This window comes from Fulmarus glacialis, unplaced genomic scaffold, assembly GCF_000690835.1.
Source record: "Fulmarus glacialis isolate BGI_N327 unplaced genomic scaffold, ASM69083v1 scaffold7304, whole genome shotgun sequence".
Taxonomy (NCBI): Eukaryota; Metazoa; Chordata; class Aves; order Procellariiformes; family Procellariidae; genus Fulmarus; species Fulmarus glacialis.
This window is the reverse complement of record NW_009207332.1, coordinates 34,016-52,410: the sequence shown is the minus strand read 5'-3', so window position 1 is coordinate 52,410 and position 18,395 is coordinate 34,016. Positions and strand designations below refer to the sequence as shown.

At 42.5% G+C, this 18,395-nt stretch overlaps 1 protein-coding gene across 1 annotated transcript in view; it reads right to left on the bottom strand.

Moving 5' to 3' along the window:
* ST5 (suppression of tumorigenicity 5) overlaps positions 1-18,395 on the bottom strand; it is a gene marked incomplete at both ends in the record, with an annotated part of 71,147 nt that overhangs the window by 28,944 nt on the left and 23,808 nt on the right. The window contains 6 exons of the mRNA XM_009576047.1: positions 1,326-1,403; positions 10,872-10,941; positions 13,162-13,271; positions 13,910-14,094; positions 16,085-16,129; positions 17,077-17,173. Of these exons, the coding sequence (XP_009574342.1) occupies positions 1,326-1,403; positions 10,872-10,941; positions 13,162-13,271; positions 13,910-14,094; positions 16,085-16,129; positions 17,077-17,173 (585 nt within the window). The remainder of the gene's footprint in view (positions 1-1,325; positions 1,404-10,871; positions 10,942-13,161; positions 13,272-13,909; positions 14,095-16,084; positions 16,130-17,076; positions 17,174-18,395) is intronic.

Genomic DNA, 18,395 nt, shown 5'->3' with positions numbered 1-18,395 from the left:
AACAAAGAGCCTCAGGACATCTCTCTGTGCCACGAGTGTGGTGAGCTGTGTTATCCTCCCAGAACAATGCATTCTGTTTCGCTCACAGATATCTGTGTTTAGATACATATTATGTCTAAGAGACACTGTTATAAACCCTTGATTTCAGAGCTTTATGAAAGACGTCAGAAGCAGAATTGCAATTAACTATTGCAACCCAATTGTTTTTCTTCACACAAGATTTGTGTTAAACAAAGTTTTATCCAGAAAAGCTTGAAACCTGCTTTGAAGAGAACATTCTGTATGATTATTAGATCATATGAACAATATAAATGCTATGATTTTTATTAACTTCAATGATTTACACGTTTTCAACTTTATTCCTACACGAATGAACAAGAAAAATCTGTGTAAGTTCTGTGAGATTTCACATATCTGAAGTGAAAATCTCTGGCAAATTAAAACAACATTTCTATGAACACTGTATTGAAATTGGAAAAGGGGAAGGCAGCCATTTGACATTAGACATATCATTCTTCGCAGATCATCAGCAAATCCTACACAATACTCTGAGGTGCTCACTGGATTTTGCAAGACACACTTCCAGAGGACTAGGAGGCCCTAAACTGCCAGCTAGAAAGATATTTCAAATGTTAATCAATCAGAAATGTTATTAATAGTTAATTTTAATAACCTTTTGTCTTACAAAAGAAGAATGCTTGTTGCTCTGGAGCTGACTGGCAGTTAACTGTTTCTATGGCTGTTCAATCCCTCAGTTTAGCTGTAATGCCCTGCTTGTTGTCTCAAAACTCTTGTATCAAGAAATGTATTACCTAGGTAAACCACATCAGCGTACAATGCAGCTTTGGATTCATTAACGTGGAAGCCAATTAAAAGATTATCCATGCTACCCTAGCTTCCTAGGACAAAAACCCATGTCAATAGAGTTAAGCATATAGAATTCACTTATCAAATAATCTTTTTTCTTAACCTCATCATTCCGTGGGGTATTGGAGTAAAAGTGGTACTGGCCCATCATTCAAACTGTGGACGCCAAGAATTACAGCTCAGCACAGAACAGCTTTAGAAAACAATGGAAAAAACTTCAGTCAGCCAGATCATACAGACACCCAGATGTTTTTTGAATCAAGTTCTGCCTCAGTCACAGAAGTAATAAGACATTCTTTGATGAACCCAATAATAGGGATGGAATATCCAAAACAGCAACTGTAAAATACAGTTATCTCCCGTCAAAGGAAGAAATTCTTCTCGTCTGGTTCATCACTGCACATGTGTCCCAGTAAACAATCAAATTAAAAAGCAATCTGAAAAAAAAATTTTCTTACCTTGGAAAATAAGTCAAAGCACCCCAGACGGCTGATGACACAATAAACTTCAGGTAGGCGTGGGCCTTTTCCACTTGGCTGATAACAGTAAAAAGGAGATTGAAATTACATATTAATTTGGAGTCATAAGGAAATACACTTCTCTCTCTGATCACACAGTTGGCCATCATGTGACATCTTTCACTATCCATTTCTCCATCAAAATAGCTACTCTTGGAAAAGCATCGTATTTCTTCCATAAGACAGGAAAATAAAAAGTGTAAATAGTGCTTATCCACTTTGGAAATCACAGCGCATTGGAGCTGTATTCCAATATTGCTCCAGCTTGCAGCCATAAAAGCACATTTAACTACGACTGTAACTCATGCCTGTGCTATCATTGTCCTCTGCTCCTGCTGCGGCACGAGGAGTGGGGCCACCCTGGGGCCATGTGTGGGAGATGAGAACTACAATGCTAAGGGAGGTTATGATGACTTTAGTTCCCCACTCACTCCATGATGTTCAAAGAGAGCTCAACTTACAGAAAAGCAAGCTTATAGGCCTAAAAAAAGGCAAGCTGCATGAGCTAAATCATTAACTTCCTCAGATTAATGCATGATAAACATGAAACTCTTAAATAACTTAAACAGTGGCAAGTGTGAATCGATGACACACACCCTCCCTACCCCCCAAAAAAAACCCTATAAAGACGGTCCTCTATAACCATCCTATTGAAGATATTTCCTAGGGAAGCAAATGGTTTAAATTGGCATGACTGACTGACGTGTATTCCCTCAGCATACCGGACTCTGCAACCCTGCCTATACCACTGCAGGGACAGGCCCGTCAGCGCTGTGTGTGAAAGAAGGGTACAGCCACTTGCTGGATTCAGCTTATTTACTGGAAAAGAAGTAGGATTAGGCCAATACTGAGCACTTCAGAAAAACCACCCTCACTGGCAAGGTCCTCAGAGCACAGAGCTGGTCTGCTGGTGTCCTGCATGTGTGCAATGCACGCAGATGGCAGTAACATCCATGCATAGCAGCTTCCCGCTGTATTTTTAATAAGCTGCGATGCAGCATTCCAGTTTTGTGTAGCTGCAACAGATTTTCACCAGATCAGCAGGCACACACTTCCTAGGGACTGTTATTTTAAGAAGAGGGCTTGTTGACTTCAGATGCATTCACATGTAGTCCCAAGATATGATGCAAGGAAGTTCTGACACTGCCTTGTCCAGGAGCTACGTCCATCAAGGCACAGAATGGCTGCAGGTACACTAGCAAACGCCAGGACCCCAGCAGCAAAAAGCTGAAAGCGGGGTCTGAGACAATAGGCGAGGCTGCCTACCTCCTTGCATCTTATGGAGTCAGCTGTGCTTGTGCTGCATGGAGTGAAAAGTGGCTGTAAAAGAATCACTTGGCATCACTTAGCCTCTTTGTACAGCTGTACATTATTGATATGCAGCAGCGACAGAATCATCTCCACTAATAACAACTGTGATAAAGGAGCTCAGTCACTGTTTCCATCAGCTTCTGCCCACTTGTACATTTAGCCAAACTGGCTGATCATCTCCTCTGTATCCACATAGAAGACCAGCATATTTTTATCTTTGTCTCATCATTAGACTCTGCTGATACAGTGATTAACTTCCCCATGGTGTGTTTGACATTTACATGCCACACAGATGTCAATAAAGAGAAACTGAGGGGTAGCTGTGCTTTTAAAATCTGAATATTGCAATCTAGACTTAGACAGTCAGCAGGTGCCTGCCTGTTATAATAAAGACCACAAAAAAATACCAAAGCTAAGTGAATACAGATGAGTCTATTTCTGGATCCAAACCTGCTCACTACACGTCACATCTCTGAAAAAGCAGAGTCCTTTTTTGTCCATATTAGGTATAAAACCCTTTCTAAAGGCACTGAGTGATTATATCAAGCATGTGGGATTTTGGTTTTTTTTCTGCAGAAATGCCGAAGCCATGCCAGGAGCCTTGGATAGATTCCAACCAAGAGCTGTCTCGCTGAGTGCCAGTAAAAACATCACATTCCTGGGTCATCTATAAGACCAGAAACAATAACTACTTAGCGCTTACTCAAAGATTCTCCTTTATGAAATATCATTGCTTTCAAATGTCTTAAAGGCTACATGTCTCTCAGAGCTGGGATTCTTCCCTTCTTGCACTCATCGTATAGGACATCCTTTTCTGTTATTTCAGAGGCTTTTTCTTGCAAACAGCACAGTCTCCCAGATGCATACAAATCATCTGTAAGAGGCAGCAAGCAAAAGCCTCAGGCAGAGCCATTCTGAGGGGCAGGACTTCTCAAATTTCTAACAGTGGCAACTATTCACATAACCTCCCTTCTCAGCCATTAGTTTACACCTCAAAGATGGATCCAAAACACCTGCTCATTGTGCTTTAGTTTGCTTCTTTCCCAGAAAAACATCATATGCGACATGACACTCCGCCCTTCTCTGCCTGGACTCATCTCTGTTCACTAGGGGAGACTGGGGCACTGGGTCTGGCCAACAGTACTGGTTTAACCTCCTCTCTTCCCAGAAAAGAGTGCTTCCAAGTTGCAGGCTGTGCTCTACAAGGTAGCTACAAAGCCTTGGAGTCATGTCCTCCAAGGCTTACTCTTCCACACGATGAATAGGTCCAGTTCAGGGAAGCTATATGGTAAAGTAGCACAGCCGAGAGGCATCTGAGTAACTCTGCCTTGATGCACAGCACTCCTCCTGGAAGAAGAGGGATGGAGGGTATGATGTTTTAGTTTTGATTTGTTTTCAATTTGTTTTCATGGAGCTCAGGATATTTTCAGCCTTAGTCCAGGATCACGAATGAAAATGCTAATGAGTTTTGTTGATAACAAGACAGTTTCCCAAGAGGATGAACATAAACTGACAAGAACTTGGCTACGAGATGGAGGAGCTGAGATCTGCATCAGGGCTGGTCCACAAGTGGCTCAGAACAGTCTTTTTTTATAGTGAGTTTAATCTGAAGTTTACTGACTAAAGCCCACTCCAAAACCTGCTTTGGCAGGAGAAGCAGGAGGCTTTTGCTCCAAAAAGTAAGCCTGCCATTTTTCTCTGTCAAATTACACCTCCCTGCCCATGTGTTTGAAATCCAGGGGAGCCTTCAGAGATCTCCTCCCAGTCTGGCATAGCACTGAGAGTCTCACACACTGCACACGCCTGCTTTCAAAGCAAGGCAGGCTGTCCCTGCAGTGTGCATGCTCACCAGCCATTCAGACACATAACTCAGTCGTTTGGGTTTTTTAAGATACTAGGGAGGCGGTGGGGTGTCAGGAAAGCTCCTGGTTTCACAGTCCCAGAAATAACTGGGGAATGCTAGTCCCCCCAGCGTGTTGACATCAGAAGAACCAAAGCAGTGGGGACCAAACACAACATTTTTCCTCCTGCAATTCTCCTCCCAGCTTCTCCCATCTACCTGAAGATACACTGTGTGGAGAGGAAAGGCGGCAAAAACAGACCTACCAAACAGCAAGAAAGAGAAACATGCACCATAGTCCTACATGCCATCTCAAAGAAGCAGGAGTGCAGCAATAAACAGGCTAGCATCAACCTGAAGACTCCAGAAGGGCTGTGCTCCTTCCTCCCCAAAATGGGACAGGACATCTTGCCAGAGATATTCTAAATAATTCCCCAGAGAGCATTATTAGAAAAAATGGAGGAAGCAGTAAGGCCTGCCCCAAGGCCAGGTGAAAAAGGACCATCACAAATGCACAGCAGCAGCTGAGTTGTCTGAAGGAAGCGCCCCTTGCAAAGCACAAGCATTAGCTCTGCATAAGCCTCTAACACCCTGGGCTCCCTTTGAGACCAGAACTGTAGATGCTTCAATTGCAATTAGCTGTAATTAAAGCAATGATCATATAACAGACATAGTACATAAAAATATTTAACTCTAAATGACAATGCAAAAAATGCCATTTTCACACACACACACACACATTGTGTAATGCTTACTCCCTTCTGCAGGGGAGTGAAAAGTACTCTATTCTAATCCTACCTGGCTCTAGGACTGTCTTGATTTTGGAACAATGAAAGATGCAGATTGAATCCAAAGCTTAAACAGGGAAACATGGTATTCCTGAATAACCTCCCAGCACATTTCTCCTGCTCAGTTATATTAGAGCCACACACAAGCTGATGGGGTACATAGCTTGAATGGATGACATCAAGAAGATAGAGGAGATGCCTCCCATGAACATTTTTCTGCATATATTAGATAAGGCTTGCCAGTGTCAGAAAGAGAGAGACATACTGAAAACCCAGCAAAACTCCTTCTTGGCAAGTCTGCTGTTTTGTTGCTAGCTTAATTTAAAGAATGACAGACCTACAAATACAGGTTACTGTGTCAGATCAGATCACAATCACAGCCTCATGGCCACACAAGCCATAGGCTCACCAGCAAGCCAACATATCCAGAAACAGATGTTATATTAATGTTCCTTAAGGTGTCAGGAATCAGAACAATTCAAAAGTTGAGAGTCTGAAATGAATTTGTCAGTCACAAGCCAGCTTCTGTGGCAGCTCTTGATTCCTTGTTAGGGCCAATCCAAATTCAGACCATGAGAAAACTGTGGATGTTTTAAATCCAAAAGCTTGTCTTAAAGTCTTCTTGTTATATGGGAAACATGAACTTTTAATGCCAAAGCACCCAAGGTGCACGGGGCTGTCAAAGGTGCTTGGGGAAGGGCAGAATGGAGGGAAGAAGGCAAGGGGAAGAAAAGGTTTTCCAGTGAGCTTTTTTCAGTTCCATAAACATTAGTCTGCATCCCGCAAAAGTTGCTTTTACAGTGTAACTAATTCTCCTCTCCTGCCCCAGCAAATGCAGGATGAACTAGTCCCATCTAACGACTGTTTTTCATGTTTTAATGTACACACTTCATGTTCAGTCATTTTTCACTGACTCCTGGGGCTGGCTCGTCTTAGCCTAAAAAAGTGCTGGAGGAACATTTTTTATGTGAGAAGGAAGAAAGAGATAGGATAGGGTGAAACAGACCCTGCAAGTTTTCATATTATTTCTGCAAGTACAAAGTTACCAGCCAAGAAATCCTGACATTGTCAAGCTTTCTGCTCTGAGAACTGGGTCTGCTCAGATGTCTGCCCTATATGATAGAAATGTGTGTCTCTTACTGTTCCCATGAACCAGCTGCCAGCTGTAGCAACGAACTGCAGGACATTGTTTTGAGGATGCAGTATCTTATACTCCAGTATTGCCCCACTAGCTAGAACTAGCACCCCTCAGCATCTGCAGCAACTCCCATGGCAGTAAAGCCCAACATGCTTGTGAAGATCCCATAAAACAGCAGCTTACATGCCATGACTGTCCCTGGGGACAGGGGCTGGCACAGCTGTGGGTCCCAGCCATAGGGCCATACTGACAGCCCAGGCTGCCGAGGAGCTGCACTGGATCCAAGCATCTCCCAAAGGATACAGGCCTGGTGTCTCTCTGGCTGTCTACACTCTTTTTCTGGGCTGCAGAGACCGTTCATGGCCTCCCAGGAAGGAAAGTTTTGTGGATTTTCCAGTACTGGTGGGTCTTGCAGCTGAGACTCTGTCAGCAGAAACCCACCAAGAAGATCCCTGCTTTCACCGCTGTGATGCTTGTATATCCACTGTGCTCTTACTGGGTGCAAGCCTATGGGATTGCACAGATAGAGAAGAGCTAAGACTTCAGTCACACCCTTTAGAAAGCAATTTTTTAACATATTAAATCAAGGCAATTAGTAAAATGAAATTGTACACTAAACTAAATTAAAAATCTGTATTTACTCAGATTCATGTTACAGCAGCTTCACCCCTGTTCCTTCCCCACCGTGTGCTCCTGCGCTCCTGCTCTCCCTTCTGCCCCTGCCCAGGTTGCTGCCCCATAGCCCCAGGGGTGTTGTAATGTCCGCTGGAGGGGGCTGTGTTCCGCAGGGTGATGTTTTTTTTTCAAATCGTCTTTGCTGTGGACATGTGCGTATCACAGAGCCACAGCCCAAGAAGAGCTCTAGAAAAGAGCCTAGCAAGTTGATGGATTAATTAGCATAGAAAAGAAAGTTAAATTAATCTGAGCTGTTAAAGAAAAATGTCTTATTTGCAGTAAAATGGCATAGTAGTAAGAGTTAATATCTCTACTGTATATTGGCCCATTTCCTTTTATATGAAGATGCATACTTCTCCCATCAAGACACTAGGAAAGCTGTTATACGATTGTCTTGGAGGTATCAAGATGTAACTGGAAAACTTCATGCTATCTATGGAAGTGCAGATTGTTTGCTGTGGTACAATAGGTTACATTCCATTCTAATCCTGTTCCAAAATGAATCAAAACAACATAAATACATTTAAAGGGGATACTGTACAGGATTTGTAGAACAAACAGAACATAATTGTTACTGTATCCCTTGAGGTAGTTTTGGCAGGGTTTTAGCACACACCCCCAAAAAACAAAAGGGTCTGGAAGAATCTGAAATATGAAGGCAGAAAAGAAAAAGTGGAGCAGTTTGTTCATATCACAACATGCCAAAGGAGAACAAGGCTGACAAAAAGTAATTGTTTCATAAACAAAGGAATCGTAACACCAACCTCCGCAGAAGACACAGATAGCCATCCTCACAGGACCAGGCTAGTTGGCCCATCCAGCCATGGAGCCTGCTGCTGAGGAATGCCAAATGCTCTAGAAGGTGTGGGACACCTCTTGCTGTGGTGGTTACAAGAGCATCCCTTGCCAGGACAGCTGGGGAATATTTTCTAAGGAACTAGCCTCACAGCAGTTGGCCTGTCCTGATGCAGAGCAGTTTGTGATGATTTCAGGGTTTTCTTATTGTTCTATATTACACAGTATAACCCCACCTTTCTCTTATGTAATGTTTGCCAAAAACTGCACGTAGTTCCCGAATTCTGGTTATTGCATTTGACAGAACTTGTGGGTTGGGAATGGGACTAAACGAAGGAGATGCTGTGCACTCCTGGACATCAGAGCCACCCTGACTGAAACTTTCAGAAACTGGTCAGGAAATTGGATATTCAAATACAAAAATCTGCTTTAGAGCCCAAGCCTCTGGCATATAAACAGTGCCTGCAGAATCTACCTGCCCCTGGTTGCCTGTACAAACTCTCTATTTGCATATATAAAATAAGAAATTATGCACGTGACTGTAAATAGAAATATCACACTGAGGTACACATCAGTGAGGCTGTTCCACCCATGCACTGACATTTGCAGGCGACAAGAAATTGTTACGCTTTGTGAGCACAGCTGAGCCGCATGGAGAAGGTAACAACCCCAACTCCACCATTTCTCCCAGCAGCACAGAAAGAGGTTGCAGGATCCAAATAATAGCAGATCTCTGCTACTTTTGCCATTTCCCCAGATACAGAAATGCTGAGATGTTTCTTTGCAGCTTCCAAAATCTCTTTCTTTCTAAGCCCCAGACTGTGCCAGTTTTGCTCTCAGAAGGCTTGGCAGGATTTGCCCCAGAAAGGGACAAGCTGGTAAAATACATTGGTATTACTCCACTTTCCTCTGCTGGGTAGGCTGTACCAGTGAGATGAGACATGTCAGCTTCTGCATGTCAGGTTTTGGAACCAGATGAAACATCCTGTCCTGGTTCCAGCTGGGACAGAGTTAACTTTCTTCCCAGTAGCTTGGGGGGTGTGCTGTGTTTTGGGTTTGGTATGAAAGGAGCGTTGATGGCCCATTGATGCTTTGGTTTTTGCTGGATGGTGGCTGATTATTTCAGTCTCAGCCTGGTCCAGGATCAACTGTCTTGCATTTCACAAATATAAGCTCTGTGCTTGATTCCAAACTTGCTAACATTCCCAGAAATACAAAAGTCTAAAACCACCTTTACCTGGTAGAGTGGAAACATTCCATAATTTAATTCTAGCCAACATTTTCTGAGGTTTCATTATTTTATTCCAAATATACCTTATTATCCTTTTAAATGACAACATATAAAAAAGTAATTGAATTATACTGCTGCCCTACATCTTGTTATGCTTATTTACACCAGCAAGGATACCTTCTAGGTGCTCCACTTGTTCATCTCTGAATCACCCCCTGACCAGCCCTAGATTTACTGTAACACAAGCCTTCGTTGACATTTCCTTTCCTCATATAAACCTTATTGTGGCCCACACTTACACACTGTGTTATACAGAGTAAGCGAGTCTCTGTGATGCTACCTATGGCAAATACCGCCCACAGAATTGATAAACAAGTTTTCTGTTATGTTAGTTTAAACAAAACTTCTTACAAATAGAGAAACCACACACAGCAATACCTCCCAGACAGAGCATCTGCTGTCTGCACGACAAGGAGCTTTGCCATAGACAAAGAGCAGGGTAAGAGCAGGGTCAGATACAGGCAGCATGCAGGATGGAGGGTGCTGTTCTAATGACAGCGAGCTGCTCTGTCTACTGGAAGCCACTGAAAGCTATTGAAGGCAGGTGCTGCCTGCTTGGAAAGATGGGAAATCATGCCAGAGAGGGAAGGAAGGGGAAAGTGACAGTGTCCCTTTCTCTTAGATATGGGGTACCTATTTACAAGTTTGCAATGCTGCTGCAGACATTCATTTTGCACAGAGAGTACCCAAAATGCTCCTGCAGCATCCAATATCCGTATAAGCTCTCCAGCGAAGTGTAGGCAGCTGTCATGTGAACAGTACAGGAGCCACGGCTCCCTGCCTAGTCACTCGCAACCAGCTCCAAATCTATCTGAGAGGTGATGAACATCGGCTGATGCTGCTGTATGCTTTGCTGCTATCCAGTCAGATCTGCAGAATGGACAGCAAAATCCCTGTTTGCACTGTGCTCCATCTGCCTTAATACACTTTGCAAGCCTTCGTGCAGTTTCCTCCCCCTCCGACACACTGCCATGCTCTCAATTTATCAGGTAACCAGTGATTTTCCAGGTGATGAGACAAAACTGTTTGGCAAGCTGAGTCAGCTCCCCACACCACCAGTTGACCACCCCTGGTCATGAGAAAAGCAGCCTGAGAACCTAGACTTCCCAGCACTGGCATCTGCTTATTGCATGGCACTGAGCAAATGGTGATGGTGGCCTGCTCTCCGCCATTGTCGCCCTCATACTCAACAGGGTGGCTTATTTACCTACATCACGGACCGGCTGCAGACTGATTAGGCAGTGCTGGCAGAGTACTTTGGAGATGTAAGCAGCTGTCCAAGAGATAAACGCTACTCACCAATGTTTAGAAATACCACATTTGCCTTTGTTTGCAATGTTGTAGTATTTCTCAGAGTAATTGTAAGTGATTCTGCTTGAAAGCACGTAATACAAAGAATTTAAAAAGTAAGTGCTAACACAAGAAATTTTCCACATTCTTACGAATTTCCTACAAGACTTGGGATCAATTTGATTGACACAGCCATTATAAATTCTTATTTTACTTGAGCTCCTTACATTTCCAAATTTCAGAGTCAGTAACTCTGTTTTCTTTTAAAACCATGAGAGACACGCTCAAAGTGCAGACGATAGTTTTGAGATATTGTTTAACAGAATTCTGCATTTTGAGGTGAAAGCGATGTACTTACCAACAGCCTCCTGCAATAACCAAACCGCCGGCTCCCATCTTCCCCAGTCAGCATGAAAGAGAAGGTCTCGCTAAAAGAAAATAAATTGCCTGGATCTTATTATCAGAACTACAGCATAGCTACAAGGTAGATAATTTAGAAAGGGATACTGCCTTATCCAGTGAGAGATTCTACCCACTGGAGGGTCTTCTCTCCCTCTGCCCATTATCTGGACATACTCTGTGGAGAAATTCCATCAGCAGTAGAGCAAAAATATCTGCACGGTTGTGGACAACCTAGCTATCTTATTATAAGAAGAGATGGGTGCTGAATTTCAGTGACATAGCAGTCCCTTTGTGCTGCAGAAGGAACACAAGAATCGGATTTTGAGGGCAATATTCAAATGTTGTAATTCCCTTGCCTTTTAGTTAGATCCTGTCTTTGGACTGTGCTTTGTTCTTAAAGGGAGAACCTTAGATATTCTCTAAGAGTAGAGAAATCATTTTCTAATCCAGAAACCACACAGTTTTCCAAAATCGAGCTCCTTTTATATCCCTGTCTAGGAAAAGTACCATTTGTGACAGAGAAGTAAAACAACAGTTTGAGGCTATAATTTCAGCACTGGCAAAGGGATGGGTCTGTGAATCTGTGCCTGGACTGAGAAACATTCCTGACTGCTTTGCAAGTTTTAAATGGCATTATATAAAACACTTTTTCTTTGTGCTGGAATGCCAGGGTTTATATAATTATAGCTGTATATGGGAGGGATATCTTGTTTCACAAACACGGGCTCATGAAAGGTCTGTCTGGAGAGCGGCAGCAGAAGAGGTGAAATGCTGTGTAGGCAGGGCTGTGTGCTTCTCATACCAATGTTGCCCACACAGTTGTCCGCTTCTCCTTCAGTGTTTTCAGTAACTCACTATTCAGGTGCTTCCACATACTGAATAATACAGCCAAGAAACACAGAATATAACATGGTTACGTTGCATGTGCCATACGTAAGCCAATGAAAAGTTCCATACATATTCTTGGCTACAGTAATTTCTGCAGGTGAACGCTAGTTCCTTGTCATCATTGAAAGTCCCTCTAGACACACTCTGAACAGGTCTTACTTCATTTACACACGTATTGGACTATGCATCTTAAAAAGCCATCTCATATTCTAGGGGAATAGGGGGAGACCCCAGCTGGAGTACTGCGTCCAGCTCTGGAGTCCTCAGTAGAAGAAAGACATGGACCTGTTGGAGTGAGTCCAGAGGAGGGACACAAAAATGATCAGAGGGATGGAACACGTCACCTATGAGGACAGGCTGAGAGATTTGGGGTTATTCAGCCCGGAGAAGAGAAGGTTCCAGGGAGACCTTATTGCAGCCTTTCAATACTTAAAGGGGGCTTATAAGAAAGATGGGGACAGACTTTTTAGTAGGGCCTGTAGCAACAGGACAAGGGGGAAGTGGTTTTAAACTGAAAGAGGGTAGATTCAGACTAGATATAAGGAAGAAATATTCTACAATGAGGGTGATGAAACACTAGCATATGTTGCCCAGAGAGATTGTACATGCCCCATCCCTGGAAACATTCAAGCTCAGGCTGGATGGGGCTCTGAGCAACCTGATGTAGTTGAAGATGTCCCTGCTCATTGCAGGGGGGTTGGACTAGATGACCTTTAAAGGTCCCTTCCAACCCAAACCATTCTATGATTCTATCCCTTCTGCCTATTCTACTATTTCTACACCTTCAGATCAACAGGTTCTGACACATTAATGCAGAGAAAAGAAAAGATACATTTTTTGAGGTTTCTTTTGAGTGAAAAAGAAAATGCAAGCCTGGCTCTCCCTTCCCTTGCCCTTCTCCTGTAGTCATTCATCTCCCAGGGAAGGAAGATAGGGCTCCTCTGCTGGCATAGAGCTCGGCTCCAAAAAAGTTCTCAGAACAGCATTGGTTTGAGCCAAATGAAGAAGTGTCCTGCAATGTTAGGCAAGCATTCTAGGGTAAATGACTAGAGCAGGTGGTGGGCAGGGCCCTGTCCTTTTTAAGATTTATTTTAAATACTTCCATTTATGCTTTTGGGTTTAGCACTAAGTGGAATCTTCAAACCTCTTTCCTTCAGCCACACAGGCCTGTGAGCCAGGCAGAATAGGGAAGAAAATTAATACAGAACTTAAAAAAAAAAAAAATTAAATACAGCTGCTTGAGCCTGAAGTGGCTGAGACTCAAACTGCTACTTCCTTAATTGGGCATCGGCGAGCCTGCGGCTGCTCCAGATGCACTCCATCAGCACTGTGCAGCAGAGGAGCACCGGAGGGTGTACCTGTTGTATTCGGAGACCGGGAGCCAGTCCTTGGCATCAGGAAAGCAGAACTGAGGGATAGCCTTGAGACGTTCCTCCGCTTCACGCATTTGCTTGGTTGGTCTTTCTAGCTGCGGGGGAGAAAATTGAGGTTCAGTCAGGTACTGTTAGTGCCAGCTTCACAGCACCTCTCAGGAAGGGGGTTACTAATGAGCTCTGAAGAGCAAGGGCCCATCAGCTTGTTCTTTATTTGTGCTTGGCGGAGTGAGGCATGACCCCAGGACAGGCTTATAGATGCTAGTACAATAGAAATAATCACTGCTGGGTTTTTTTTTAAATTGCTCAAAACTCCCTTGTTGCACAATGGCCACTTAAAACACAGTCCTAACTCAAACTCCTTTCTGCTGCAAGAGCACAAGAGAAATGCCATAGATCAGCAAAAGTCTTTCCATTGACTTCAGTGAGTTTTGGAACAAATCCTAATATAGCCAAAATAAGTTAGAAGTGAAATATTTAGAAACTTAATTTAAACACAGTCTTTAAAGCACCTACCATCAGCCAAATTCTCCAGCACTGGAAAAGATAAATTTGTACACAGGGAAATCTTTCAGTCACCTTCTCTATGCCCTTCGCTTTGTAACAGATCACTTTGGAAAAATTATGAAAGCTGAATGATTAACTCCATTTAAAAAATAGATTTCTATTAATTTTCCCAGTTACTCACTTTATTGATCTTAGAATGAACTGTACGTAAGAATTTTTCTTTTACCTTGGGAAACTGATATGTCACTTCTGGGAGGTAAGTGTTTTTAGAGGGCTTCTTTTTCAGTGACACTACCACAAAATACTCAAATAACTCCCGTTCCTGCCATTCAATCAGCTCCAGTTCCAGGGTGCGATAACTTGGAGCCCTCTTCAGCATTGACTGGATGTGTACTAGACGCTGGGTATGAGCTAGCGTTTAAAAAAAAAAAAAAAAAAAGACAGATTGTTACCTGGGACTGTAATGTGTATGTGTAAACCACAGCCATTCACAAGAACTTTCAATTTGCCAGCGTATTATTCCAAGCATGTTCTCCTTTCAAAAGCAAACCTTCATATTGTAGTCTCCCTCACTAACTGCACACATAAATCAAAACTCTCTCCAAGTACCGAAGTGATGCAACACGAAGTCACTGAAATAATTTGCCGTTCATAACTTTTACCCTGCCAAAGGTCTGCTCTTTCTTTGCACATAAGACTAGATTATAAGCCTTGATCCAAATATGCCTTGATCCAGTGACTGGTCACTAGACATCTATGGTGGACTAGTCAGTAACATCATTACCAGTTCTGGTAGACCAGTAAGTGAAAACAGCTGAGTAAAACCAGCTTCCTGCATGCTCTTCCCAACCTCTTCACATCAGGATCTCTGTGCATGTCAGTCCCTTAAGGCTATATTCACTCACACTGCCCACAGTTTGCAAAAGGCAGACTGTCCCTTGCGGTAGGGAAATAAGATGTCACAAGCACTTGATCACAGCAGTAATTAATTGACAGAAAGAAAGGGAAACCCCTTGATGACCAGCCGTCATACAACTGGTTCAACAACACAAAAATTTAAAATTCTTTTGATAAAGCACTGGGGTCTTGGTGTGACTGCACAACTAGGGAAGCTAAATCCCAAGAAATAACCTGCCTTGTCCTGCCTTGAGATAGCCCCACACTGCTGGCTACATTTGCAAGAGGTGAAACCAAAGAGCCCACCCAACCCCAACAGATAGGGACCCAGTGAATCGTGTCATGTTACACGTGACAACTGGATCTTTGGCTCAGGATGCCCTGAGAGCATCAATGTAAATATAAGGTCACGCAGGAGCAATTGGTTAGTGAGCCGTCAGAATGAAGATCCTCCGTTCCACAACAATGGGGGAAAAAGCTTCCCAGTTTCCAGTGAAATCAGAATATCCTCCCAATAACAAGAGAGAGGCCAGGCCCTGTCTGTCTTCTTTCATGGGCTATGAGCAAAAGCAACCCCATATTTTTTGACACAAAGAGAAACAGAACTGAAAGTGCTTTTGGGTGGGTACCTGTCTACAAAGGAGCAAGGAGTCTTTTTCCACATATCACTGTACAATGTTGCATAAAGCCTGTTTTGGGTGGCCTTACCACCATCTATCTGGAACCAATCTGTTTCCCTAAGACATTTTTTCCAGCAAGTTTTCCTGCATGAACAGTAAGCAGGTGACATCTGCAGCAGACAGACAGGAATGCTTGCCCCTTATCTTATAACCACAGCTCTGCACTCTTGTTTTTTTTTCCCCCCTCACTTACTAACAACATGGTAGGGTTTTAGTAATCAAATCTGTTGTTGCTGCCTTCAACTTTTTTATAGTTCTCTCTGTGTATCAGGTCTCTTGAAAATGAGGGACTAATTTACTGGCCTGGCTCGAGCAGAGTTTGTGCAGGTGCTGTGCACTGATAAAGGAATTTCTACAATTTGGAGACTGCAGACCTATAAAAGTGTGTAAGAACCACTACACTGGATCAGACCCAGAATCTTGCCTCCAACAGCAGCTAGCTGTAAACACTTAAAGCAGTGCATGAATAAGAAGAGAGCATATTTATCCAATCTCATCCCTCTAAGTTTGCACCCAGTAGTCAGTCTGGAAAACATCAGCATCTGAGAAGTGGCTGACAAAGCAAATCTATCAAAGGTCCTGTTCTTCATTATATGACACAGTTGCCAAATCCTTGTTAGATCCTCACAGCTCATTTTGTCCTTGCTTTCCACATTCATGCTCCTGTGTTGGAAACTTTGTGAGCTCTGCAGTAATGGAGTTAGTATAGCTCAGGAATGAAAATATAGGCCATGGACAGGAACAACGTGCCGTAGCAGGAGAGTGTACGTTGATAAGGTCTGTGACAGTGGCTGACTTGAAGTTATTGAAAGCTGATCCCTTACCTTTAAACCTGTCATCTGAGTCACTCTCACTCTCGCTGTTCTCATCTGCAGAAGAGATAGAGGGATCAGTTAATGCAAAACCAAAGCAAACATAAACTTGGTTTACTGTGGTGAAACTGGGAAAAATCATATCTCACACTGAGCCTTGTGATCCACGCATGCTCTCTCCTCAGTTTTAAAACATATTGAAACAAACAGTTTAAATGACTCCTTAGATTGTGTTTTCCTTGGATGAAGTTTCAATTTTGCTTGAGAATAAGAGCTTCATTTTGATGAAAGTGCAAAATTCATTCTCCATTACAGCAACTGGTTGCACTGAACCCCCATCTATGCTAAGCTACAGACATGAATGTGCCATTTGGAAAATGGATTTTAACTCTTCCTCTTCTTTTTCAGACTTCAATTTTTTTGAAAAAAAATTATGCAGCATTTGAGAAGTCAAAGTAATCCTTACGAGCTTTGTCTGTCTGGGCAACATTTTCAATCACCAGAACTCACCAAACTGAGTGAGAGTAAGATGCAAAAGTAACCTTATGACAAGATGTATTTCTGAGGTATACTCACATTAAAGCTCTATTGTACTCCTACTACAAACATGGCCTGAATTTCTTTTTGGCCCCTACTTTTCCAGAAGCAGTCTGGAGCACAGTGTGAGTTATATTCACATGCCAGGAAAAAGCATGAATGAATTACAAGGTCAAACCTGTCAATTTTGGACAAAACTTACAGATGCAAATTACTCAAAAAGTGAACTAACGAAGAAGCTGGGTAAGTCTAGCTGATCATGGGATTAATAGGATAGACAATGCTGAGAATCTCGGTTATTTTTAGCTCATCCCCATTTTCTCCTCTTGCAGACACAAAGTTATCATTGTTCGTAGAAGAAAGTTCTAAACAAAGTAGAGGCCGGGGTAGATGTGGAGGAAAGAAAGGAATCTGTTAATCCTGTAACATTCAAATGGATTCACTGAACTGTGATGCTTGTGTCATACCTCGTAGGGACGCTGTCTCAATATTGGACATAGAAAGTTTCTTCAATCGCTTTTTTCCTCTTTTTGCACTGTAGATGGAATTGATTCTTTGGACAAGCTGCAAAATGAGAAAATGAGGAATCAGTAAGACCAAATACTTTTCTGCCAGGAGACTTTTAATTAATCTATCCAAAGAAAGAATTTGACCACGAATGATAGGCCAGCTGAACCCCCCAAAGCCTTTACTATTTCAAAGTGCATTTCTTATCTCTCTTACTTTGAATCCCATTTGTTTGAATCACTTATTTTGAATCTCACTCCTCTACCTATGGATATGTTTTAAAAAACAATTAAATAACTCAGAAACCTAAATCCCATTTTCAAAAATCACGTAGACATTTGTAATAAAAGCACAATGAGCCTGAGGATTCAAAGGTAGCTGTTATACTCTACCACCTCATTCCCCTCTCTCTATGCTATTGTTTCTCTCTTCACTTGCATTGTCTAAGTAACAATGATCCATTAGCCATATCCAACTTTGCCAAACTCTTATGGACCTTAAGATCATATTCTTATTTTGAGTATAAGAGTAACATGTGTGTTAGCATCTCTCTGAACTGAGATTTTAGTGTGTTCAAATAAGCACAGAAGGAGATGGCCCTAGCTTTTTAAAGCCTTTCCAGGTAGAGAGTGAACCAGCTGCTTTGAAGCTATATCGTATCAGCTGAGGATCTGGTCCAGATGGACTTCTCCTCCCTCCCTCTTCCAACTCGTGCTGAACTTACTTTACTTCAGAGGTGCTGTATCTACTATCTCCAATCTTATCCTTATCTACAAAAGTATTTTGAAGTTAGCTACTAGTACTGGCTTCAGCTGGCTTTAACCAGCACTAGCCAGAATTTTAACTCCTGGTAATCACCTTTATGATTTCCTTCAGTAGGGCTAATGCAGATAATGACTGTCTATCCAAAAAAATCTGAGATGATGGAAAATATGAATGAGAGAACTTGTGTTTAGTGCCTTCAACAAGGGTCGTAATTAAACAGAATATTATAACTTCTGGAGAGTCATAAATATGTAGCAATTAATCTTCATAATGTTTTTATGAGTCAGGAATAGTATATTTCGTTCCATAGCAGCATTACTCATAGAATATAATACAATTTGCAAAAGCTGTGTTACCTCAGCTTGCAGAGAGAAATAAACTCAATGGGAGAAAACTAATTTACCAAAGACGCAGTAGAAAGTCAGTAACAGAGCACAGACTGGAACAAAAACTCGTGCAACCCCTCCAACAGAGGAAGAGGATCTGGCCCAGAACGGACAGTTTGAAGTGTTAA